Source organism: Theobroma cacao, chromosome 9, assembly GCF_053813885.1.
Source record: "Theobroma cacao isolate CCN51 chromosome 9, ASM5381388v1, whole genome shotgun sequence".
NCBI lineage: Eukaryota > Viridiplantae > Streptophyta > Magnoliopsida > Malvales > Malvaceae > Theobroma > Theobroma cacao.
Window position 1 is genome coordinate 9,469,708 of NC_142647.1, and position 14,122 is coordinate 9,483,829.

The 14,122-nt window shown below is 36.8% G+C and overlaps 2 protein-coding genes across 2 annotated transcripts; both read right to left on the bottom strand.

Annotated features, from left to right (window-relative positions):
• Positions 1-3,107: 3,107 nt before the first annotated feature.
• LOC18589042 (putative GDP-L-fucose synthase 2) lies at positions 3,108-4,721 on the bottom strand. Its single transcript, XM_018127836.2, has 2 exons — positions 4,425-4,721; positions 3,108-4,328 (listed from the first exon to the last, which is right to left on the bottom strand). The coding sequence occupies exons 1-2, from the start codon at positions 4,435-4,437 to the stop codon at positions 3,385-3,387; spliced, it is 957 nt and encodes a 318-aa protein (XP_017983325.2). The 5' UTR covers positions 4,438-4,721; the 3' UTR covers positions 3,108-3,384.
• Positions 4,722-5,889: 1,168 nt separating this feature from the next.
• LOC108660415 (S-adenosylmethionine decarboxylase proenzyme-like) lies at positions 5,890-7,704 on the bottom strand. The gene has a single exon (XM_018127826.2). It carries the CDS (start codon positions 7,504-7,506, stop codon positions 6,346-6,348), a length of 1,161 nt encoding a protein of 386 aa, XP_017983315.2. The 5' UTR covers positions 7,507-7,704; the 3' UTR covers positions 5,890-6,345.
• Positions 7,705-14,122: the final 6,418 nt, after the last annotated feature.

Genomic DNA, 14,122 nt, shown 5'->3' on the forward strand with positions numbered 1-14,122 from the left:
CAAGGGGCCCCCAAGCGTTTAAGATTTTTGTCCCTTTTAACTGGGTATAACTCAGTTCATGTTACTTCTCCCAAATCTTTCATTCAATAGCCTGCGTGCATTTCATTTTGCACAAAACGACTCCCAACGGTTTCTTCCAAACCTGAAAGCCTAGATGAGGGCCCTGAATTATAGTGGCCCCTCTGCTTCCACCTTTATTGGATCATTTTGTAAATTTGAGGCCTTGACACTGAAATTTAACGACGTGTAACAATTATGTTTGTAAATTTAAAATATCTTCATCATTTATTCAATGTGAGATTTTGTTAATTTTTTTTTTTTTATTTGAACTCACGACATTCTTGTCACTTTACTTATTTTACACGTTGAAGTGTTTGACATGATATTATATTTAAATTAACTTGATAAAATATGAAATACTTGTATTTATAAATTGAGGACCACTTCCTTACCTATTATTATCCAATGAGAGATTTCACGACAGAACGACTCTGCCGAGGCATGCCTTGCATTCTATTCATTTCTGAATTCAAGGCCAGTACGCTATTTTTCTTGTTGATGACCAATTAGGTTCTCTCAATACTTGAGCTGACCGCCCAAGTCCATTGAAGTTGCCCCTTTGCACCCCCAAAATTCTGCTTATAAATGCCAAGGAACTGTTACTTCTACTGAACTCGATTAGATTAAACTACCTGGCTAATAAAATGTAGGCCATTCTGCATTTATGAGTAGCTTGACTTTGGGCACGTTGTCTTGCTTTTTATGTTTCCATCAAATATCACCACGAAAATCGATTTCTTTTTTCTTTTAACTAATAAAATACACCGACAGTAGCCTTGGGTGAAAATGCAGCTCTCTCGCTTTCCAGCTTTTGTCCTTTAGGTCCGGGAAATTAGCAAATTGATCTATTCTCGTATCCTTTCACATCAGAACTCTCTTTTTACGAACAGATTTAAGAAAGGTCTTTGGATAACCATTACCCACAAATGAAGCTGTCCTCGAGTGCATCTCATCACGACAAGAATTGAATAAATGCCATGTTTCCTGAATGTGGAAATAACCAGGCAGTAGAACTTGTCCCTCCTGTCCTGTCTTTGATCGTGAAAGTCGAGGCCAAACAGCAAAGGAGAGATCTATACGAATGATATAGCTCAAACTACATACATCTGCCAACATTAATAGGACGAATCTCAAAAAATGCAACACACAAAAAGGTTCTGAGGGAAAGAGTGCGCAAATAGCTAAACAAAAACCCAAGGTTGAGCTTCAACAAGTGAAATGGCTCCAATGTGCCAAATTTACAGTATTTTGGTTTTTCACCAGCTAGTTAGGAACATTCCCTTTGCACTTTCCGAGACCAGAAGCAATTTGGATGTATAGGAAGCAAACCGCTTCACACAAAATACTATGTTTTCTCTGTGCTGATGTCAACCAGGTAAACTAATACATGCATAAATACAACTAAGGAACATGTCTAGTGTAAGGCAATCAACCAAGTTGCTTCAATTACACAGCACAATGGCCGCAAGTAAGCACAAAAATAGCAGGGAAAAAAAACCAGAATACAAGCACCAATTGTAAGCGTGGGATTAAGATTGATCATGAAGATATATAAGTGACATGCACAAGGAATAATAAATGAATTGCAACTGAAAATGTAAAACTCTGCAATAATCATTCTAAGTTAGACTCAATTTTTCAAGTGAACTTGTGCCATAATAATATTGGAGAAAATACTCATCCATCAACAATGCACACTCCCAAAGCACAACCTGCATTCAAACATAAGAAGACAAAAAGGGCCTAAGACATTTCAAACAGGCACGCTGCTTTTGTGTTCCCTAGCCCTGATTTTGCTAAACCAAATCTCGATCTATTGCAGTTGACAAACTTTATCATTCAAAGACAGCCAAAATATTACTTTTGTAAAAGTATTTGAATAAAATGATCATAAAATGGAAAAGCAGATCTTATGACCAGACTATAGTCACACAAAACCAGCAATTGTATTAGTGAGCTTTTCACTACACTGGTGCACTACAGGCATTCATATCATAATGACTAAAGCTAACTAGGTAACTGATAAGAAACCTACTTCCCAGTATCCATTTACCACCACAATACAATTTCCAAATCTGGAGGTAGAAGGGGCAAGGTGGAGAAGAACACCTTTGGTCTTTAACTGTAAAACAGTCCTTATATTCACATATCAAACAAAATTTAGCACATCCTTAAGAGGTAAACTGGAATATTAGAATGCATATCAAACTCAAAAATCTTATCCCCCTTGTTCTGGCAGGGTCTGATTGCCGAAACAAAGGCTGCTAAAGCATCAAATTCATGCTGATCAAAATACAATCTGGAATCAACTTTGGTTGAATCGAGCAGCAGGAGATTATTTAATGATAACATAGTGTTTAACTTCCAGTGCTTCAACAAACGAAACTCACACTCCAACAACTAAAACTACTTTGACAAAATTCCAAAAGGATAAGAGCTAAACCACAGCTATGGGTATGTATAGGTGAAACAAAGTAGCAAACTCACATTTGTCCTTCTCTCAATCTGCAGTTTGTTTCCAACTAGACATGTGTTTATGTGCAACAACAAAATAATCTTCCACATTAAAGAAATAAAAAGGCAGTAATAACATAAGGCATACAGAAAAATCCTTAAGAATCCATCAATCATGAAATCTAAAGCAACAAAAAGTACATATGATAAGCAGCCGGCAAGTCTCTGAACAATTATCATTTATGTCTATATATATAATAGCAAGAATCAAATACCATTTTTTTGGGGGTTCTTCAACATGGGTGGAAGGCAGCAAACGCCAGTTTTTTATCAAGCATCATTTAGCATACAAATGCCAACTTAATGCTATTCTGTCACAAGAAGGGCTCAACCCTGGCCTCTTACAACCATTATATGAGCCTCACATTTAAAAGACTAAAACGATATAGCTCTTAAGTAAACCCAGTTACATAAATATAGCAACAGCAAAAACAAGAAATTACATCACTCGAGAGAAAATAGCAGAAACGCTGTTTTACAGTTCTTTCATGGATCCCCCTTCTAACACAGATAAGTATATTAAACCAAAACCATAATCAAACATAACTTATCCATTTCAAAATGAATAAATTCCAGTCAATTCCTTGAATATAAGTTTGATCCAACCACCTCACTCCTTAAATAAAAAGGAATTCCTTATGTTCAACTTGGATGCCATATATTGGTACAGAATTAACCTCAAATTATTCCATGGCATATCAGAAAATAACAATAACAATAATAGTAATGACAATCTCAAGCACAAAAAACAACAAAGGAATGGCCCAATTAAAAAACTCATCAAGGGAACAACCACCAAAAGCCACTGCATCATTGCTTGACATTCTCCAAGTACCACTTGTAAGTATCAATAAGCCCATCTTTCAACGAAATCTTGGCACTCCAACCCAATGAAGCGAGCTTTGAGCTATCCATGAGCTTCCTTGGAGTCCCATCAGGCTTCGAAGTGTCCCAAACGAGCTCCCCTTCAAAACCAACCACTTCCTTAACCAACTCAGCTAATTCCTTAATAGTTACCTCCTTCCCACTACCTACATTCACATGTTCTAATCCACTATAATTTCCCATTAAGAAAACAACCGCATCAGCTAAATCATCAACGTGTAAAAATTCCCTTAGCGGACTCCCGGTCCCCCAAACAACAACTTCTTTTGCTCCTTCAACCTTGGATTTATGAAATCTTCGCATCAACGCAGGCAAAACGTGGGAATTTTCGGGATGAAAATTGTCGTTAGGACCGTACAAATTCGTTGGCATACCGGAAATAGCATCGAAGCCGTATTGGATTCTGTACGCTTGGCACATTTTAATCCCCGCAATCTTCGCGACAGCATACCATTCGTTGGTAGGCTCCAGGGGGCCGGATAACAACGCGTTTTCCGGGATGGGTTGAGGAGCAAATTTGGGATAAATACAAGAGGATCCGAGGAAGAGGATTTTTTTGACGCCGTGGCGGTACGAGGAATCGATGACGTTGGTTTGGATTTGGAGGTTGACGGCAATAAAATCGGCTGGATACGTGTTGTTGGCGTGGATTCCGCCCACTTTTGCGGCTGCTAAGATGACGTATTGGGGCTTTTCGGTGGCGAAGAAGGATTCGACGTCGTATTGGCGGGTGAGGTCGAGCTCAGCATGGGTGCGGAGGACGAGGTTGATGAAGCCTAGAGATTGGAGCTTACGGACTATGGCTGAACCCACTAGTCCTCTGTGGCCTGCTACGAAGATCTTCGCCGATTTGTCAGAGAAGAAAGAATCTGTGGAAAGAAAAATAAAACAGTAGCAGAGTTAAATTTTAAGTTGAGATTTGTTTGGGATCTCAGAGAGGAAGACAGAGAGAGCGAGACAAGTACCGGTTTCTCCCATTGCCGGAGATTGGGAAGTTGAAGAGTTAAGAGTGAAAGAGTTGGAAGACAGGGAGAAGTGTCGGTTTGTTTTTCAACTGCCAGCCAGATAGCCAAAGGTTTTGGCTCTGAAACTGATAAATCTGGTCCTCTTTGAGTGACTGGGGCTGAGTTGGGTTTGTTGATAAGAGGATTTAGGCCCAGTAAACTTAAAACTTATGATGCCAGGTTTCTGCTCTGGGATTAAGCTAAAAGTTTGGTCTTTATACAGTTGCAGGAAGTTTGTACCCCCAATTTTCATGCCAGAAAACAACTCATGATGGATTTGAACTATCTACGGGTGTAGCCTTTAGGAAGCTTCATTTGTCAATTTTGAGTGGAAGGGCAGTTCAGCCAGAACATAGGGAAAGGACCACCCAAGTATTATGTCCAATCTATTGGGCCCATTTGGAAACCCACAATACGTTCGATCTTGAAATGTATGCACCCCATTTCTTTTGGTGGAAAATGGGATGGGCCATGGGGAAAGATTAGGGTTGCATGAAGAGGAATGATAAATCGATCTTAAAACGTACAAAAAATGGGAATTTGGCATCTAGGATGGGATGGGATGGGGTGGGGGCAAGTGCCAAGTGGAGTTTGCCAACTCAAGTTGTCCCTTGTCGGGACAGGGGAAAAGTTACCCCTGATTACTGACCCATCAATTTGCTCAATCATATTCATATATCAAAAACAGATTGCTACTCCTGAATGTTACATGTCAACATCTTGCTTCGTCAGCACACATCATTCATTCTTAGAATCTTATGGACTACATCTCTTGCACAGTTTCATTATGTGCTTCGGCTGCTTGTTACATGCATGTATTTCCCCCTGGAAAATTATCTCACTTTCTAATATTATCAATGCCTTTTCTTGCGTGGTACAGAAACAAAAGAGTCCAAAGTAAAGAACCCCTTGAGGAATTCAAGCTTATCGAACTTGGAACAAACCGCTTGTATCAAGTGAGCTATTATTGAGAGAGGAGGCTTCTCAAACTTGGACAAACCCTCGGAAAGATGGCCAACATTTCGAATCCACTCCATCTGCTCAGCTATTGGCTTATTGGATAATATTCAATATATTATCATATTACTGGTATATTGAATGTCCAAAAACATATTAGACTACAATTAGTTATTTTGTCCCTTTCATAGATCTTCACATTCAGCAAGAGCTTGGAGATATGTTGAGCAACAACATGATGATGTGTATTTGCATTTTCCTTTGAAAGCTTTCAAAGCATTGATTCTTTCTCTAATTTTTGCTATGTCATACCAAGGTTAGAATAGAATACATAGTCATTGAAACAAGAAAAGAAAGTAGCACTTCCAAAGTATAGATTCTCGCTGTCAGGCATTAATCAGTCCCAAGGAGAAAAGCCCCAAACATTTCGAGATTGGGAGTGAACATGAAGAAAGAAGAACGGAAGCTGTGCACCGTTACAACACATTTTTCACTGATTCATTGATTGCATTAAGTCCAAATTCAACCTTAAAAGTTAAACGTGAACACAAAATGATTACATTGACTTTGACGACTGCCATATTTTGTAACCATTCACATCCTCAAGCGTGAAAAAACACTACATTAGTTTTCTCCAACAGTATAAAGGAATGACAAATCAAATTTGAAATAATCTTCCAACTCAGATCAGTCCATACTAGAAGCAATTATAGAATTCCACTCTACCTGTGCTCACAAAGCATGGAAATGACATTGACAACAGCTTTAGGGACACCCAAACAAAGATTATGCCAAACCCATTTTAAAACACTCGACCTACCAAACTTACCCAGAGCCAACTTTGACCCCCACAATTTTTATTAACTGAAAACTAAAAATAACTCATGACAGCCTGTAAATGACACGCTACCAAAGCTTCCAACTCTCAGGCTGATGAAATACACTGACAAACCACCGCGCCAGCCACCTCCTCCTCTTCCTCCACCGCTTCCTTCCAGCACTGCATGGTCAATTTAGCAGGGGCGCGCAATGTGCACCTCTCTCCCTTGGAGAAATAAGTCCAGTAAACCACACACCCTCCACCTGGCAGCTCCTGCTTCACCATATACCGACGCGAGTAGCCTTCCACGTCAGCACCTTCCATGGCCCAGAAACGAGCCCCGCCACCATGGCACGTGACCGCAACAGAAAACTCGTTCGGACAAAAACATGTCAGCACCCTTTTAACTAGAGGTTCCAGCTTGACAGAATCAGTGTCGAACCCCATGGCCTCGTAGCTAGCGTAACTGAACCCCTCTTCTGGGGTCACGTGGACCGTAGAGTAAGCAAGTCCCTCGATCCCATTCATCGAATACCCACACGGGTCAAAGTCGAAGTCGCATATCACGTGACTCGGGATGATGTCAGCAATTCCGGACGTTTTCGTCATTTCACGTGCCGAACAATTCCCATTCCCCGACTTTTTGTAAAACACGCCTGCCTTTTCTCTATCCAAACCCGTCATGCACATTTCCAGAGTAACCAATGCCCTTGGATCTTCCATCAACGGCTGTGAACATTTTGCTACAGCCGAGTAAACGTGCCAGCTACGAGTAGGAAACCTCGGATCGCCAATTATATAAGCCTCCGTAATATAATCAGTAAAAAATTCGTTTACCGCGGTAACTTCCTCGGAGAAGTTACGGTGAGGGGCAGGTTGGTGATCAGGGAAAATGAAGGTGCCACGTGAGTAGTTGACTCGTGACACAGTGAGTGAGAGCGAGTTACTGAGCTGAAGAATCGAGGGGATTGATAAGAGGAGCTTTGTGGTTCCGCATGTCTTGAGGATGATTTTGTTTGGGTAAACAAAGAGGCTTGACTCGGAGAGGACGTAAGAGTCGAAGTTGGGATTGGAGAGCTGGGAAACTATGTTGCAACAGGCTGGTTGGAGGATGGAGTCGAGCTGGGTTTTAGATAAGGCTCGGAGGCCCAGCCCATTTGTGTCCTTGAAGATGGCTGGATCAAAGAAAGTGATTTCCAGGCGTTTTTCGAAGCCTTCGAAGCCTATTGGGGAAGGAGGCGCTGGCGAATCCATGTCACGTTTCATCACAAGAAAGCTCAATACTAACAATATCAATGGAAATTGTTTTCTTCGATGCGGGATTATTTAATGGCTGTTTTTTTGTCTTTGATTCTTAGCAACTGTTCCTCAGTTAGAGCAAGGGAAGAAAAGAAAAAGAAAACGAAGAGGCTGAAGAGAATCCTACTCTATGACTTAGTGGGCCATTTAGTTTGGGTTGTATCAGGATGGTTTTCTAACGCACTGCAAGAACAAAAACATCCAAAGAAACAAAATGTTAGAATAATAAACCAATTAAACATTATGAAGACCCAAAAAATGATAAAAACGAAAGTGCTCTATTTTGGGGAATGAAGGAATCGTACGTTAGAGTAAGCAGCAGATCGGAACTTTTCGATGCCACCGTTTGGACGAATGTCTTCAATGCTGTAACCGAGAGGAGCTTCGTATTGTAAAGAATTACGACTAGTACTACTACTAGACTTCTTTTTGCCACCTTTGGTCTCCATTACAACATCCACGCTTTCCTACACCAAGAATCTCAATTAATCTTTTCTCTCAAAAGTTTGACTCTGGACCAAATCGGTTTAATCTCAAATGAGCACAACGAGATTGTATCAGAGATTGAACCTTTATAGACCAAAAATTAATCTAAAACCCACACACAGAGCCATATAAATTCATAAATCAACAAAATATTAAGAACCCATTGTTCTATAACCAAAAGAAGAAAAAAAATCCTTACAGCGTAAAGAGTCTGATTAATGGGGAGAGAAATCCAAAAGGAAGAAGACTAGAAATCCGAGGTATCTGGTCAGGAAAAAGAGGGCATGCAAAGGGACTCAGTGGTAAGAAAAATAAAGCTACAAAGGCATTTAAGGGATTGAGGAACAGAGAAGTGGGGAAGGTTTTTCTTTGTATGAGTGAGAAAAGAGTGCGGAAACAGAGTATTTATAGACGGCCAAAAAACTGGCTCCGGAGTGGCATTAGTAACAATTAGAGATTGCTCTTAGTGAAAACCAATGGAGCGGTTTGGCATTGTGGATTTCTCCTCAGGTCCACTGTGCGGCACTCTTGCTCTGATTCCTAGGCACGTACTATTTCTAATTCAACCTAAGTCACTATCTCACGTGTTGACAAAGAGCGTGTATCACACGTTTTGCCGGATTGTATCGAATTCTCTTCCTTAGGCAAGTGGAACTGTAGAAGTGTGTTCCAGTCACTAAAACCCAATTTGGATCTTGTGATATAGATGCTAGCCATTTTCACAAGGGCGTGAGGGTTATTTTTATTTAGGTTGGGGGTTAAAGTTACTCGTGGAGGCAGGGATTAGCATGATGCTGATATCCTATGTTGCCAGCTTGTAACGTTGAATTTGTGCAGCTTTGATTCAATGTGGGTCTTACACGTACTCCTATTTTAGTCGCGGAGAGCATCAAAATTTGAAAATCCAATTTCTTGGGCAGTCAGGAAAGCATCTTTCTCAGGGCACCTTTCATGCCTACCTTTTTATATATAAGATAAATAAATAAATAAAATCAGATAAAAAACCGTTTTTACCTAAAGCCTTGTTTTGATTCTCTTCCACTTTTTCCATCAAATTGTTTGTTAATCACTGTGCCTCAACATTAGCAGGAGTATTTTGGCTAAACTTTAATCAACGGAGTAATTATGTACAGATTTTGGATTATCATTTATCAGTGCCATTAATGTGAAAGTAAAAATAAATGCGTTGTTAATGAGCAATGAATTAATTTTCAAAAAAAATAAATGAGCAATGAATCTCAATTTTGTCCTCATCTTGAATTAACTTGTTCAAAGTCAACTTAATTGACGAATAGCGCCCGGCCAGTGGAACTGATAATCTGACACAGTGGTCTGCTCCCAAACCCGAACCCCTTTTTTTAATTTTTACTACTTTTGGCTTAACATAAAAACAATATCTTAGTTGTCAAACTTTTTACTACTTTTTAAGGCCGACACTTGGATTATTATGCATGCATTTAAAACACCGTCGAGTCTACACTTGATAATTTTAAATATGATATATTAACACCACACGAAAAAATACAGATTAAATTAATTTTAAATTTAATTTTAATGTATTTCGTATTTAATCGTGTCTGATATGTTAAGATATAAAAATTTTTTTATCTTAATATGTCTGACACGACAAACACGTTTAAATATATTTACTTAATTGAGTTATCATGTTTAATTTTGTTATCATGTTTAAACGTATATATGTGACACATTTATTAACCTATTAAAAATTAATAGTTAAAAATTATTTTAACTTTATATAAATAATTTTAAATAATTATTTTAATAAGTTTTTTTAATTTTATAAAGGGTATAATGTAATTATACATGCTCAACCTTAATTTTTAACTTTTGATAATTATTTGATATTATTATTATTTTTTTATTATAATTATTTTTATAATTATATATTTTAAATTTAAATAATAAAATTATATTTAATTGTAAATATTTTTATTTAATCATGTTAAACTTATTATTAATCGTGTACTGTCATATATTAACACATTTAATAAATATGTTAATCGTGTCATATCGTGTTACTTGTGTATTAAACATGTACATATACATATTTTTAAATTTAAGATACGAATATTAAATGCATCATGTTCATATTTAATCTTAATATATTTCATATCTAATCGTATTTGATATATTTATGATACGTTAACACAAATTATCAGACCTAAGAGAGTCAGTGCCTCCAACTAAAAAGTGAAGTGGAGGTGAAAAAATGTTGAAGGCGGCTTTGAGGGTTTGGTAAAAAGTTTTCTATGGGTTACCCACGCTTGCAATTTTGGCCCGCTTTAACTAGGCTTCATAGTATTTAAAGTCTGAACCCATCCTAAATTTATTATTTTAATATATGAAATGACTTTTTTTTAAAATTATCTTAAAAAGTAGGTTTTTAAGCACCCATAAAAATAGTGCCACCTCTTATTGCTTACCTTAGCATCTTTCAGAAAAAAAAAAAGGATTAACTTACCTTAACAAAGATTAAAATGAATAATTAACTTATATGATCCATAATTGCTTCATGGCTCCAACCTTTCTCTGGCTTTCACCACCACTTTTCATTGTCACTCCCATGCTCATCCAATGGCTTGGCTTAGAGCTTGAGCCAACTTTAGGGGCTTTATGTTCTTGATATATAAACCCTCAATCATGTTTTAACAATACGTTTCTTCTTTTTTTCTTTTTTGATAAAATTAACTTGGGTTAATTAAGGTGAGTGGAGAAATGATTTGGTGAGGATGAATATATGATGCTACTTACATGTTTTTAAAAAAATAGATATCAAGTGGCATGATTTTAATGGATACCTAAAAATCCACTTTAAATGATCCTAATATAAGTTAAATTCTCTAGTAAACAATAAAAACTATATTTAAATTCAAAGTAAAAAAAATTTGAAATAGTAACACAAATAAAACTCTCTTTTAAAAGTAAAAAGTTTGGTGGTCTTGTTGAATGAAGTTTTTCCTTTCTGTATTCAATCATTAGGTTATCCAATTATGAAATTCTACATATTCCTTCTCATCCCATAAATCCCAGTTTATTAATATGAGGATTAAGATACGAACTCAAAACTTTTGAAATGAAATATCAAATGTCTCATTTAGGGCAACATCTCTTTTGTAAGATTATGTAACCATCTTCATTTCATACTTGACACACACACACATATATATATATTCCTTTTTGCTCCATCTTCGAAATCATCTCATTTCTTTATTTTTATCCTTGAAATTAACAAGCAGAGGGCATGCTTGTGGAATCCACTACTTGTGTGGTTATCACTGTTACAAAGCAAGGGCAAGAGGGCAAAGTGATATTACCTTGTAAAGTTGATCTCCTATAAATTCTCCTTTAAGATCATTAGCTAGGGTCCAATTGATCCCATGATTTGTGATTGAAAATTAGTCTCGTGATCAATTTCTTTTTAGCAAAAAAACAGAAAGATAAACGGAATAAAGATGGAATGTTACCATTAAAAATAGGATGAAGATACGATCTAGACCTAGGATAGGAATATGTTATTAAAGAAGATATTACGTGGATGTTTATGCTTCCCAAAAGATGAAGCATCATTTTCATAATCCTCACGTTTATTTCAGTTACTCTATAGTAAATTAATAAATTAAATGACCAAGAATTATGATACCTCCCCAAATGATTAAAAATTGGTTTTGTGTTTCTACTTTAAGTATTTAGTTTATTAAGAGGTGCATGAATTAATTTCCTTACTTTAAAAGGTATATTCGAATTCTTTTTTCTCGATCAAAATATATAAAAGAACCCTGCTTTTATTTTTTATACCTAACGTTAGATTTCATGGAAGTATTAAATGTATATATTGAAAATAAAAGAAAGAGGAATATGTGCCATTGGCCAAAATGACAGGGTTCACACGCTTCTCCTTCACTGCACTCCTTTGCTTATGGACTTATTATAGCTACGGTGGGATTCAACGTGTGTATAGCACGCAGGAAGAGAATTAATGCTGTCATCTGCCAAAAGCAAATGTGAACTTGTGGACAACCTCTGTAAATGGCAACACCTTGGATCATTAATTCCCTTTTGTTCAGAATCGGGTACAAGTTTTGATAATCATTACTACTGATAAATGCCTGGGTTCACCGTTGATGATAGGAAAGAAGAAAAAAATGAGTGTTTAACAGTATCAAGGACAGAATATGGGCAAAAGGTACGAGGGTAGCAGAGCAATTAAGGACTGTCGAATCAAGGCGGTTGCACAAGCAATACCAACTTACCACATGAGTTGCTTTGCTCCATGAGATTAACATGACGTTGCCCAGATTTTGGTGGGTGATGGTTCAGAGCGAAGGCATTGTCATTAGCCTAGATGGGAGTCATTATGCATGTCTAAATTCCAAGGTGAATTAGGATTTTGGGATTTTGATTCTTTTACTCTTGTTGCATCGGCAAAGCAGTGCCGGAGATTACTGCATAAGCAAAGTTCTGTATGCTGCAAAATGCTTAAAAGCCAAGAGTACTTTCCTTGAGGCTACAGGGGGTTATAACCCTTCTCCTACTGGAGGAGTAATTTAGTAGGTAGGAATGTGTTAGAGGAAAAACTGAGGTGGAGAGTAGGTGATGGCATGTCCATTCCTATATGAAGAGACAAATGGATTGATAAACCTCCACCTTTAAGACCTGGCATGAAAGAGTCTGATCACTCATTTTCTGGCTTTAAGAGTAGCAGATCTGATAGATGAGATCAATGTGAGGTGGAAAGAGCCAAAGAGGGAATGACACATCAGCTGTTTCAAAACAGGCCATTGCAGAAACTTAACAGCTAGGAGAAAAGTCGGCTGAGTTCAGGAACAACGTTGGCTTCTTCGTGTGATTTTTGCTCTTTCTCCCATGTATTTTGAGAGCCAAATGTGAGTGCCCATAATATTGTAAAGTTAATTGTGATTTACATTGTGAATGTCTCTGGCCATATTCATTACCAGAGCCAGAGGGGGTTTGTGGATGATGTTCATATATGCTTAAGCCTTTCTTTCCATGAAAAAAAAAATTCATACCCTTAAATTTGATGTAAATTCACTTTTTATCCTTTCAATATATAAATTAATTAATGTAGAATTCACAAACTATTTATTAAAAATTCTACTTTTTGTTTAAATCAATACAACTTATAATATAATGGTGTGTGCGTGTATATATTTATAATATCATTGACACATTTTTAACATGAAATTGGAGGAAAGCATCAAGATTCAAATTACTTAAATATGTTTCAAATTTTATTAGGGCAATGAGTTCGTTACAATGTCTAATTGTAAATAACTATCTTATATATGCCAAATATTATCTTTACGACACTATTTTATAAACATACGTAAATTTATGAATAGATACATCCCAAAGTTTTGTTCAAGAATGTTGACTTTCAGTTATAATTCATAATTTTTACATCAATATATGTAAATTCTTAATAATTTTGTATGTCGATGAACTCGTTGTATTTTGAGAGTCAATATATTTGCCAAATATTAGTATCTAAAGCCCTTGAGCTAAATAATGTTGGGGAAAATAGCTAATTAACATTAGGCAAACTACATGAAATTTGATAATGTCAGTATTGCATTGGAACATTTGATTTAGTAACAGATACACATGTCCCTTTTCCTAAATAAAACAAATGTCATAACTAGCCTATAGTGGACCATTAATTAAAAAAGAGAATGCTAAAGTATACCATATATGGAATATTCATAAATTCATTATTATTTTCGTATTATTTATGAGTATTTAAAATGTAAGAGCAAACAACATTACCAGTTAAAAAAATTACATAAGCCAAGCTGGTCCAAAAATCCTAGGGTTCAAAGTTGAGAGTAATCAATGGCATGTGCCCCTTGTGGCATTGCGCATGCGTGAACTTAACCTATTGGCAAAGCGACATATAATTGACTCATTAGCTTCTTAGGGTATTAATATTCAACCAATATGCATGGCCACATTGCTTATCTTTTGCTACATGAACTCAGTGGTGACACCAATATCAAATTTTATGTATTTTTTTTCTCCACGATGCCATATACTATGTTCCTTTTTTTTTAATAATCAG

Excerpts from the sequence above, each read along its gene's own strand:
- LOC108660415 (XM_018127826.2), bottom strand. The coding sequence starts at position 7,506 with ATGAAACGTGACATGGATTCGCCAGCGCCTCCTTCCCCAATAGGCTTC.